Raw genomic sequence first — 13163 nt, 5'->3', positions numbered from 1 at the left:
TGAGCATAGGGAAGGACCCATTCAGCTGTGAGTGTAGGTAACTCCACAGGAGGATCTCATGTAGGGCTCCAAGGCAAGGCAGCCACCTGTTCGTGTGTGCAATGGGATCCCTCTCTCACAAATTCTGTACTTATATTTAAATTTAATAAAGAAATATTCTGTTCATTTCCCTCCTTGCTAGAATGGTGAAAGGTCAGAGACTCCCTAACTCCTTGCACTTAACTAATACCCATTTAAATTCTTGCCTGAAACCACACATGGAAATATTGATAAAGATCGACCCAGGAAGACCACATAAAAATAACCAGACACACATCACAGAAGCTGTTTGGCTCTGAGTTTCCAACATAGCTGGATCCAGATTCCCAAACACCAAAGGAGGCATCTCTGGGTTGAGCACAGGCTTACTAAGAAAAAGACTTAAAAGAGCTGACTTGAGATAACTTGCCTGCTACTCCAAGGCATCCTTCATTCACTGCTGATTGTATGGTGCTTGCAAATAATCAGCTTCCTGCTTTAACGAAGTTTGCTATTTTCAGGGCTTTAAATCAGTGTAGATCTCAGATCAAGTGGCTTTTAAAATATACCTCATCTGGTCACCAAAAAGTACTGGCAAATATGTAGTAAGGTGGCTTGGAGAGAGAGGTTCTCCCGGTGGTTACGTTTTCCCCCCTCGATTTCTTATGAAGCCTAACACTTTGGAAGCCAAGTAAAGAAATTTATTATCTGAGCTGGAATGCTCGTAGATTCCACTCAAAGGAAGCTGTGAGCCTAGGAAGCAAAACTAAACCCAGCCTATGAGCTCAGAATTATTTAGGAAGTCTCTCTCAGCAATCATTTTCCAGTCACTAAGTGAACAAAAGAAATCTTATACCTCAGATCAAAATGGATGAACTTGCAAAGCAGCCACTGGAATGGGTCAGTGACGGCTACCCCCATGCCAACTGTGCTCTGAAATAAGACACCTGTTCTGGAAAGAATCTGATACTTCTTTCTCGAACGCATTCAGACAGGTAGGTACAACGTGTAATTTTTTTATTAATATTTTGTTCTCAGGGTGATACTAGGGCCTCTAATTTGGTCAGTTAGATTTAAATATGTGTATCTACTGTCACAGAAATTTTTGAAGAATGACTACATGTAGTCTATTAAGAAAAGCAGTCACTCAGGATATGATGAACCCAGAACAGAGATAAGAAAATAATATATCTTTTACTAACTTATCCCACTGATTATAAAGGTAATCTATTCACTTTGTAGAAAACATAGATTAAAAAGTAATTTTTGACAGAAGGTGCCCTTAACTCATAATTCAAGAAAGCACTATTTTTTAAAAACTCTTTATACTGTACCTTTTTTTCAGATGCTTCTCTATGTATGTATGTCATTTTGGACATTTTAGATCAAATATATAAACTGTTTTATATCTGGTGGTTTCCACTCAATATTATATTGGAAGAATCTTTCCACACTATGAACTCTTCTTGTAATTAACTTCAATGTCCACCTGACATTTCATAACCATAATTCACTTAATTATTCATCTTTATGCAGGTATTTGGATTATGTTCATTTATTCATCATAAATAATTAGGAAATACAACATGAACATGCATGCATAATCTTTGTCCCTAATTTTTTATCTAGAATAGATTCCCAAGCCTAAGGAGCACTGGACATGATCAGTTATAAAGCCTTTATATATCAGGTCAAACTTCTTTCCAGAAGATTTTATATCAACACGCAGCCACCAGCACTGGGTAACATAACTGTCATAAATCTTTACCAACGTGATAGTTAAAAGCATTCCACTGTGTTTATATGGTACTTCTTTGATGACTTGTGAAATAGAGGATTATTTGAGAGATCTACTGTTTTACTGTTAGAGGTATCTTTTAATTAGTTTTCCCTTTTTTTCCTAATGTTACGAGTAGAACTTTTTTATAAAAACTATTTCCATAATAATGGTTACTTGTTATACTTCTTGCAAGTATGTTCCCAGTGTGTTCCAGATCTTTATGTTACTAAATCCATTAGTTTCTCCAATTTCTCATACCATTGCCTTTTGCTTAACATGCTCTTCCTCATCCAGAGATTAGATATATATTCAGTTCTTTTTCTTTTTTGAACAAATCCATAGTTTATTTGAGGACATTAATGCACTCTATTCTTTTTTCTCTTTCTTATTTTTGTTTGATGATGGCATGAAGACTAATTATATTTTGAAAAACAATTATCCAGTTGTTGAAAATGTTTTAAGAACTACACATAATAATCTTTTAAATATTCTTTAAATATAATCTCCCTGAGAAGCCTGGGTGGTTCAGTCAGTTAAGCTTCTGCTTTCAGTTCAGGTCATCATGATCTCGAACTTGTGGGATTGAGTCCTGTGCCCAGCTCCTTGCTCAGTGGAGAGCCTGCTTCTCCCTCTGCACCTCACCCCACTTGTGCTTTCTCTCTCTCTCCCTCTCTAAAAAATAAAATCTAAAAAAATAAATAAAAATTTTTTAAAAAATAAAAAAAATAAAAAATAAAATCTTCTAAAAAATTAAAAGTAAAAAAATAAAAATAATCTCCTTTTGTAATCTGACTGCACTTGGTTCTTTTTAAGCTTATCCCATCATCAGTTATATTTCTGCTCAGGTACTTGTATTTTTGAAATACGAAAACTTCTAATGTATTTATGAAATCTAGCATTTTTCTATTGACATATACTGATTTCTGCATTCAATCTTTTTTCTGAATATAACTGGTTTCTTTCCTAGCTTCTTGAATATTTCATTTATTTTCTCTTCATTTATTTTCTATCTTTATATTACAACAATTAAATATTTCAAGGTTAAGAGTAATTAAATTAAAGGTTTATTCATTTTTATCCTTCCTTCAAGAATTTAGACTGTGAAGAAAGCTATGTTTTACCTTTGAGATAAAAGTTTGCTCTATGGAATAATGATATTCTTCAATACCCTGTGCTATTTGTTATATTACCTATTTTATACGGGAGACAGTTTGGACGGAGTAAGACTAAGGTCTGTACACATCCTTCCACAGCTGCTAAGCAGTGAGAACACAGTGAAGACACAGTCTAGCTGACTGTGAAGAACACACTCTGTCCAACGAATTAGGATGCTTTTGCTTCCTCACCTTTAAAGAATGTGGTTTCTAAATACATCCAGAGAGCTTCTCCAAGTCTTCCTTAATCTGAATTTTTATATGCAAAATACCCGGGGAAAATACACATAACAAAATTGTCCAAACAGTGAATTCTAAAGTTTCAAGTAAATCTGCAGGATTTTGCATTTCACATCATGCTCTTTCTTCCTCTACAGGATATTCTTCCTTTTTCGTGTTGATGATGTTCTTAGACAATTCTGTTTAAATGTGTTGTAAGCTCACAAATCCAAATGCTCTTATATCGTAATGGAGCTTCAAACATCCCCTCAGTTTTTTTCTGAAATGTGACTCCATCATTCCTAATTTCAAAATGAATTTGCCTGATGTTTTATATTCACCCTGAAAAAGCTACAAACACCAAGAATAACAACTGCAGCTTAGCCTTAGCAGCAGAGGTGACTAGAGAAGGGACACAGGGCAGTAGCTTCTCATGAATTCAAGCCTCTGCCCCTCCTCTGATCCTCGTATCATTCTGGTTTTCCTAGGGGAGAAAATACTATGGCAGTTATTCAGAGAATATGGATTTGTGCGCAATGATAAGAAAGGACCTACTTTCGTAAAATTGTATTTGTGTTACGGATGAGTATATGTGTGAATGCATGCATGCCCCTTACTGTCTGTGTCTCTCAGAGGGTGAGGAGGCTATGTGCTCATTATATAACTAGTAATAAGTCCCAAATTTAATTCTGAGCTCATCTGCTTGGGGTTTCCATCAGTCTCACAGAAAACAATCCTGACAGAAATGATTTGCATCATCAAAATCTATCTAACACAACAGCAATCCCTTTGCTATTCACAGGAAAATTAGTTATCCAGATATGAAAGTGGATTCAAAGAAAAAATGAACAACATGACCGAATTCATCCTGCTTGGCCTGACACAGAACCCAGATGTGCAGAAACTCTTGTTGGCTGTGTTAGTAGTCATCTACTTTCTCACTGTGGCAGGCAACCTACTCATTGTCGTGACAATCACCACCACCAGAGCCCTGGCCTCCCCCATGTATTTCTTTCTGTCCTTCTTGTCCTTCCTAGACACCTGCTGCTCTTCCACCATGGCTCCCAAAATGATATTTGACTTACTCACTGAAAAGAAAACTATCTCCTTCAGTGGGTGCATGACTCAGCTTTTTGCAGAGCATTTCTTTGGAGGAATTCAGATCATCCTGCTCACGGTGATGACCTATGACCGCTACCTGGCCATCTGCAAGCCCCTACACTACAGGCTCACAATGACCAGGCAAATGTGTGGCCACCTGGTGGCCATGGCCTGGGCTGGGGGATTTCTTCATGCTCTGATTCAAAACCTTTTTACTGTCTGCTTGCCCTTCTGTGGCCCCAATGTCATTGACCACTTCATCTGTGACCTTTTCCCTCTGCTAAAACTCTCTTGCACTGACACTCACATCTTTGGACTTTTTGTTCCTGCCAACAGTGGGCTGATGTGTCTGATCATTTTTTCTATTCTTATCACCTCCTATGTCTTCATCCTTTACTCCCTAAGAACTCACAGTACTGAAGAACAACGTAAGGTTCTGTCCACCTGCGCCTCCCATGTTACTGTAGTTGTCCTATTCTTTGTACCCTGTATATTTGTGTACCTTCAGCCTGTGGGCACTTTCCTCATTGACAAAGCAGTGGCTGTGGTTTATACTATGATAACACCCATGATAAACCCTTTAATCTACAACCTTAGAAACTCAGAGGTGAAAAATGCCATGAGGAAGCTCTGGAGCCACAGAGTAATCTTGGGTAACTGTTCACGTGACTAGAGAGAAAAAAAGAACTTGATTCAACTTTTAACAACAAGTTAAATAGAAAGGATAATGGTCTTGAAGTGAAAACATGCGTGTTAAATATTATGCTACCTGTGCTTTCTGTAATATTTAATGGTTCCTCTTTCATATCAATATTTGATTACCTGATGACAAAAGTCTCTTCCAATTAGAAACCTCTGCATTTGCAAGTTATTGATCAAAGGGACATTGCGAATCAGCATTATATTGTCACAACCTATGTGAAATTTTTGAGTATGTGTATTCACTGGAACAATTCTCTGTAAAGCTTTGGGTATAGATTACATAACCAATTAGACAATAAAATATTTCAATGAAAGGCATAATGTCCAAGTATTTACCCAAAAATAGTTTCAATCCCAACTATGTAGTCAAACAAGATTTATTATGATGAGAAATAAAGATCAACCAGAAATGAATGAGTTTTAAACAATGAGAGAGGATTCATCCCAAAATTAATGATGCCTTGTTGCATAATTCTACGGGCACCATTTACACTGGAATCTGCATTCTTCCTAGAATAAATTATGTTCTCTGCCTAAAGCCAAAAAGGAATACAAAATTTTTCCAGGTACAGCCATAGAACAATCTTGCACATGATTCCCAGGCAGAAGATAACTGGAGGAACATTTCTTCTGTCAAAGACATACTATACACCACTTCACCCCTGAAGGAGCTGTAATTACATGGATTTCTGCCTTAGGTAATAGAAACAAAAGTATCTAGCACAAAAGAGAGAGTTAATGGTAATTGCGTAAGCAAGACAGAAAGACTACGCATTCAAATTTAAATGACAACCTTAAGACAATTGCAAAGCAATGCAATGGGAAGTATTCTGAGATACAGACACAGATCATTCTAAGAGAAAGAACTCAAATAAAAAGTTTCAAATTTGACCCAAGACAAAAGTTCTCCAAAACAGAGAAAGAGAGAAAATCATGAAAGCATATCAATACCAAAAATCACCAAGACACAAAGGAAGGTGGTAAGAAAGGAAAGGAGGGACAGAAGAACTACGGGACACACAGAGCACAAAATGGCGGGACTTACCTATAAATAATTCCTTTATATGGAAATGGGTTAAACTCAACAGTCAAAAGACACAGAGTGACTCCATGGATTTTTTGACCTACTAAATGCTGTCTACAAGAGACTCACTTAACATTTGAACCACACGTTGGTTCAAACTGAAATGATGAAAAAAAGGTATTCCATGTGAACAGCAACTAAAAGAGGGCAGGACTATACCTATGCCAGACAAAATAGTCTCTAAAACAAAAATTGTCATAAATAAAGACATTATAAAATGATAAAAGGGACAGTTTACAAGGAAGATTTAATAATTATAAATATTTATGCACACAGAAGACCTAAATATATCAAGCAAATATTAACAGATATAAAGGCAGAGAGAGGCAAAAACACAGTAATAGTAAGATACTTCAATGCTCCACTTTCAATGATGGATACAACATAGACAGAAAATCAATAAGGACCCAATGGACATGAACAACACTGTTAACCCAATGGACCTAACAGACACGTACAGAACAGTCATTCCAATATGCAGTGGAATGTACATTCTTCTCAAGTGCACATGGAAGATGATGCAGGGTTGATCATGTTAGGTCACAAAATAAGTCTTGATAAACTTAAGAGGATTGAAATCATACAATGTAGTTTTTCTAAACACAATGAAGTGAAATGAAATCAATAACAGAAGGAAAAGGGGAAAATTCACAAATACATGGAACTTAAATAACACATTATTGTGCAACCTATGGGTCAAAGAAGAAATCAAAAGGGTAATTAGAACAATGTCAAAACAAACAAAATTTAAAACTATACACCAAAACCTATGGGATGCAGCAAAACCGATACTAAGAGGGAAATTTATAGCAATGATCACCATCATTGAAAAAGATCTCAAGTAACCAAAGAGTATACCTCAAAAGAACTAAGTCTAGTTCTTTTTCTCATTACTTGAGGTATAAGTTTGCATCAGAAACCAGGGATGTACTGTATGGTGACTAACATAATATAATAAAAAAAAATTTTTTTTAAAAAGAACTAAGTCTAAAGTTAATAGAGGAAGGAATAATTAAAATTACAGCAGATAAAGGAAAGAGAAACTACAAACTCAATAGAAAATTATAAATGAAAATAAAAGTTGTGCTTTAAAGTAAAACAAAACTGACAAACTTCAGCTAGACTGAGAAAAGATCACACATAAAGAGGGAATATTAAAACTCAACACAGAAATAAAAGGATTATAAGACACTACTACAGCCATGCACTAATAAATTGGATAACCTGGAAGAAATAAATTCATAGGAACATACATTCTACCAAATCTGAAGCGTGAAGAAGTAGATAATCTGAATAAACAAATAAAGAGCAAGGAAATCAAATCCATAAGGAGAAGCCTTCCAAGAAAGAAAAGCCCAACACCAGAGGGCTTCACTGGTGAAATCTCAAAAACATTTAAAGAAGAATAAATGCCCATGCTTCTCAAACACTTCTAAAAATTTGAAAAGGAAAAAACACATCTGAACTTGCTGTATAAGGCCAGAATAAATATTACCCAAAGAGAATGAAATACTTAGAAATAAACTGAACTAAAAATTTTAAGGATTTGTAAACTGAAAAAGACAAAATATTTATGAAAGAAAGTAAAAACAAAAAAACAAAACCAAAAAAAAGGAAAATAAATTGAAAGGTATCCTGTGTTCACGGATTATAAGATTCAACATTTTCAAAATGTCCATACTATCCAAAGTAACCTACAGTCAGTAAAATCCCTATCAAAATCCCAAAGGAATTTTTCACAGAAATTAAAAAAAAAAACAAAACACACACACACAATGCTGGGGCACCTGGGTGGCTCATTAGTTGGGCAACCGACTCTTGGTTTCAGCTCAGGTCATGAAATCAGGGTCATGAGATCAAGCCCCATGCCAGGCTCCTATCTCAATGGGGAGTCACCTTGAGATCTCTCCCTCTCCTTCTGCCCCTCCCCTCATTCACTCATGTTCTCAGTCTCTCTAGAATAAATAAATAAACGTTAAAAAAAAATCCCAACATTCATGTGGAACTGCAATAGACTCCCATAGCCAAAGCAGTCTTGAGAAAGAAGAACAAAGTTAGAAGCATCACACTTCCTGATTTCAAACTATATTACAAAGCTACCGTAATTAAAATTGTATGGTACTGGCATAAAGACATAGAAACCAATGCACAGAATAGAGAAACCACAAAAAAAAACCCATGTATATTCATATGGTCAACAGATCTTGGACAAGGGTGCCAAGAATACACAACGGGATCGGTAGGAGAAGAAAGGGATAAAGAAAGGGGGGTAATCAGAAGGGGGAATGAAGCATGAGAGACTATGGACTCTGAGAAACAAACTGAGGGCTTCAGAGGGGAGCGGGATGGGGGAAAGGGATAGGCTGGTGATGGGTAGTAAGGAGGGAATGTATTACATGGTGCACTGGGTGTTATATGCAACTAATGAATCATCGAACTTTACATCAAAAACTAGGGATGTACTGTATGGTGACTAACATAATATAATAAAAAATAGTATAAAAAATTAAAAAAAATAAAGCTAGAATGGAATCAAATCAGAAAAAAAGGAATACACAATGGAAAAGAATAACTTCTTCAGTAAATGGTGCTGGGGAAACTGGATATTCACATGCAAATGAATGGAACTGAACACTTATCTTATACCTTCACAAAAACCAACTCAAAATGGAAGCCCTGAAACTGTAAAACTCTGAGAACAAAACATATCAGGAAATCTTCACCACATTGGAATGGGCTGCGAAATCTTGGACATGACACTAAAAGAACAGACAACAAAAGCAAAAATAGACAAATGGGAATACATCAGACTTAAAATCTTCTGTACAACAAAGGAACAATTAACAGAGTGAAAGGACAACCTATTGAATGGGGAAAAAATACTTGCAAACCTTACGTATAATACAGGGTTAGTATCTAAAATAGACAAAGAACTCATACAACTCAATAGCAAACATAGCCCAAATTAAAAATGGGCAAAAGACTCGAATAGACATTCTCACAAAGAAAATAAACAAATGGCCAAAAAGTAAATGAAAATATGATCAACTTTACTAATCATCAGGGAAATATAAATCCAAACCACAATGATATCATTTCACAGCTCTTAAAATGGCAAGTATCAAAAAGACAAGAGATGACAAGTATTAGTAAGGCTGTGGAGAAAGGGAACCATTGTTCACTGAGGGTAAGAATGTAATTCATGCAGTCACTACGGAAAACAGAATGGAGGTTCCTCAAAAAATTAAAATAAAATACCATATGATCCAACAATCCCACATCTGGGTATTTATCCAAAACTACTGAAATCAGGATCTCAAGGAATTCTTGACCCTCCTATGCTCATTTCAGCATTATTCCCAATAGCTAAGATGGGGAAACAGCCTCAACGTCCATCAGCAGATGCATATCTTTACAACAACAGTGTAGTATATATAGACATGGAATACTTTTCAGCCTTAAAGAGGAAGGAAATCCTGTCATTTGTGACAACATGGTTGAAACTTGACAGCATTACTCTAAGTTAAATAGCCAGTGATAGAAGAAACACTGCATAATTCCACTTAGTTGGTGATGATGTTTGCACACAATGTGAATGTACTAAATGACTGACCTAGACATTTGAAAATGGTTATGGGTGCCTGGGCGGCTCAGTTGGTTAAGTGTCTGCCTTCAGCTCACGTCATGATTCCGGGGTCCTGCCATCAAGCCCTTGGTCATGCTTCCTGCTCAGCAAGGAGTCTGCTTCTCCCTCTCCCTCGTCCCCCTGCTCATGTTCTCCCTCTCACTGTTTCTATCTAAAATAAATACATACAATCTTTAAAAATTAAAAAAAAGAAAATGGTTAAAATGGCAAATTTTACATTATGTGTATTTTACCACAATTTAAAAAATAAAAAAACAAGGGAGAGGGACAGACTGTGAGTGAGCAAAACTGTTAACTGTTGAGGAGAGCGCTGAAGGCACTCCTTCCATTTGAGATGTGGGACTTTAGGAGTGTATCAGTTACCTTACAGGAAAAGGTTGTTTTTTTTCAAGGTGATTTGTGCACGATTTCTTCCAGCTCTTTACACATCAGAAACTGAAGGAGAGAAGATTATAGTGGAGCCTCCATTCTGTATTATATCCACCCTCTACCTCTCAATGTTGTTATATATAATCTTTACCTTGCTGTGATTTTCTCAATACCTACCATGTGAAGCAGTGCTCTTTACTATAAATCTCCACAATTCCTTCTGTGTGGGATAGAGAGAAAAGCTATATTCCCATGAACACACCATGAGGATCTTTCATCTAGATACACACACCAAAGGAAATCATAAATTACCCAACTCAGTAGCTGAGAATTCTGCCATTTGAGTCTCCATTGTCAGCCACTAACGAAAATGTCAGTCTCCCAGACTAACATGGCACATGACCTTGACAACTGGCATTTTCATTCTCAGGACAACTGTACACTTAGAAGAATCACATTTTCAGAAAGAAATCCATTCTCTGAACACTGACCTATGCCTAAACCCACCCACTCTCCTATGCCAGGCTCAACAATGTTAAAAATTAAAAACAAAGCCCTATCAGGAAGCTTTCCAACTTTTCTTATCAAAATGTCATCCCAAACTATACCCACAGACACATGTCTCACCGAAGTACAACTGCATTTCAAGAACTGGCCCCTAATGATGGTTGTGGGGGCCAAGTAGGAGCAAATGAAAGACGGTGGCTGACGCTTCCAGAAAAGACTCCAACAGGACCAATTACTAATCCTCTGAGGACTTGAGAGGTCAATGCATTACCAAAGTGCAGGCACTTCATGACAGTCTATTTAATATTTCTCTAGAGTCTATGAAGAGAGAATTACAGGACATTTAACTAAATGACAGAGGCAGAGCATATACCAACAAGCTTAAGACTCATATGGGAGACACTGCTCCCAAGATAAGGGGGTTAAAGGGAGGAATAAAAAAGAATTCTCTCCATACTGCTCATGCACTTGTTGGGAAACATAAATTTGGCAGGATTTGAAATATATATATATCCAACCAAGTGGGTCTGATGCACTTCTACGTTTCATAGTTCCATATACTAGCTTTTCTGACTTGAAATTTTTTCTTTTTTCCCATTATTTTTCCTTTAGATTAAATATGGTTCTGAGATCTAAGACATATACGTATTTTGAAGATGTGTCTATACTTTCATAAGAGGCCAAGAAAGTGAGTAGAAATTAAATCCTAGAGAATTGAAGTTTCTTAACTGAAACAGCTCATTTCTGGGTACGTTAGACTGACAATGAGAACCAAAATAAACTAAAATGACCAATTCTGGGGGAGTTGTCTGAGAGAGAATTGCAGTGACCCAATTGTCAGTTGACAGACTGTATTTGCAGCTGTGGGGCTATGCCCTCAGCCGAAGAAATATGACCAGGTGCAATCTGAAAACCGTGGAATCCACAATCAACTAGATCCAGGTCAGTAATAACTAAATCTTTTTCCCCAAATTTTAAACAGTTTAACCTAATTTACCCAAATTACATTCAGCAAATAGTTTTTATAGCCAGATGCTGTGAACTGAAGGTGATCTGCTTCTCTAAAGATGACTCTGAACATGATGACATGAACACATCAGTAGAAATGTGATCTGTAATCCTACCTCACCAGATGCTGTTGAGAACTAAGGGTACTTTTATAACATTAAGGTACACATGCATGTCGAAGTAGATCACTTCAGGAGGTTTTTATATCTGATTATTTGAAACTGTTTCCCTCTTCATGACTTCCATACCGCCACACGGAGGTTGGAATTTGTGCATTAAATCTATTAAGGACGATGAAGCACGTAGTTCCACCCATAGCAGCCGTGGACAGAGAAGAAACCACTAAAGAGACTGAGCTTCCGGGAAACAAAAGATACTTTCCTAACCTTTACTGAAGCTGAAAGGCCATGATGCTGAATGCTGTGTCCAGAAACTTTTGAGGAAAAACATGTCATTATATTTTTTTGGCAGGGATAGGGGAAGGAGAAAGTGAGGGGGAGAAGGAATAAAATAGCCTATGGTCATTTGTAACATGTACTCACTACTGGAAATCCATGTACAGATCATTAATAAAGGAACACATTCTGGTATATATTCATTATTCCACCAATTAGCAATGAAAACTTTAATTCATCTTAATTGACCAAACTTACGTCAAAAGAAAAACTTGTATTATCTTAGATAACATTTCTGTCTCACAATAGGAAATTCAGGGAAACTCCATCATTCATTTAATTCCATTTGTAAAATGTGTCTGGATTTCTAAATCTATTCCAGAGCATTATTCTTTATGTGATAAAAGACCAATTGCACAGAAAATTCATTGAAGAAATACTGAGGACTTTTCAGGAACTGTGTACCACTGACATATCTGCATCCAAAGAGGTGAGAAGAGTGAGTATGTATTGGTCATGTTAAGTCAGACACAACATCCAGGGCTGTTGACTGAATGTGGCTCAAAGAGCTTTATAAAGACACTTCCTTGACATTTTGAAGCGGACACACTTCATCTGCAGCTGTGTGTGTGTGTGTGTGTGTGTGTGTGTGTGTGTGTGCATTCATTTGACAGAAAGGAACCCTAGCTCAAAGAACACTGCCGGTAAAGATACAGTAAGGATGGCACTTTTCCTATCTGATATACACTTGACATCTGAAAGAATATTTTGTTCCTATACATATAAATATTCATGCCAATGGGCAAATATAACTTCAAAATAATTGTTACTGATGAAATCTGTCCCAGAAAACAGTGAACGAAAGCCATCTGTAAAGTTTTACAGCCAGAGTTTGGAAGTCAATTATAAGTCAACAATCAGAGTAAAACGTTGCTTTTATTCTGGTGTTTGAGATATGAATAAGATAATTTATAAATTCTTTGTATTCCTTTTTATAACTAGCTCCAAATTGGTTGAGGTGAGTGGAAGGTGTGGTTCCATCAATCCCAGAGGCCAGGAATAAAGAGGTGATCCAGATTTTGCTGCTGAATTAAAAATACTACTCAGAATATCTGTGATCTTTCCAGATGGACCATCTGATCTTCCCTGAAGGAACATAACCCAAGCTAAATCCAGGGAA

The 13163-nt window shown here is 36.6% G+C and overlaps 1 protein-coding gene across 1 annotated transcript; it reads left to right on the top strand.

Moving 5' to 3' along the window:
• Positions 1 to 3959: 3959 nt before the first annotated feature.
• On the top strand, positions 3960 to 4945 carry LOC125282276 (olfactory receptor 4C5-like). The gene is given in 2 exon segments (XM_048216578.2): positions 3960 to 4007; positions 4010 to 4945. Coding segments are annotated over 2 exon segments (951 nt in total). The 5' UTR covers positions 3960 to 3992.
• The last annotated feature ends 8218 nt before the right edge of the window (positions 4946 to 13163 follow it).

Source organism: Ursus arctos, unplaced genomic scaffold (genome assembly GCF_023065955.2).
Source record: "Ursus arctos isolate Adak ecotype North America unplaced genomic scaffold, UrsArc2.0 scaffold_23, whole genome shotgun sequence".
Classification (NCBI taxonomy): Eukaryota; Metazoa; Chordata; class Mammalia; order Carnivora; family Ursidae; genus Ursus; species Ursus arctos.
This window is presented reverse-complemented; position numbering and strand designations above follow the sequence as displayed.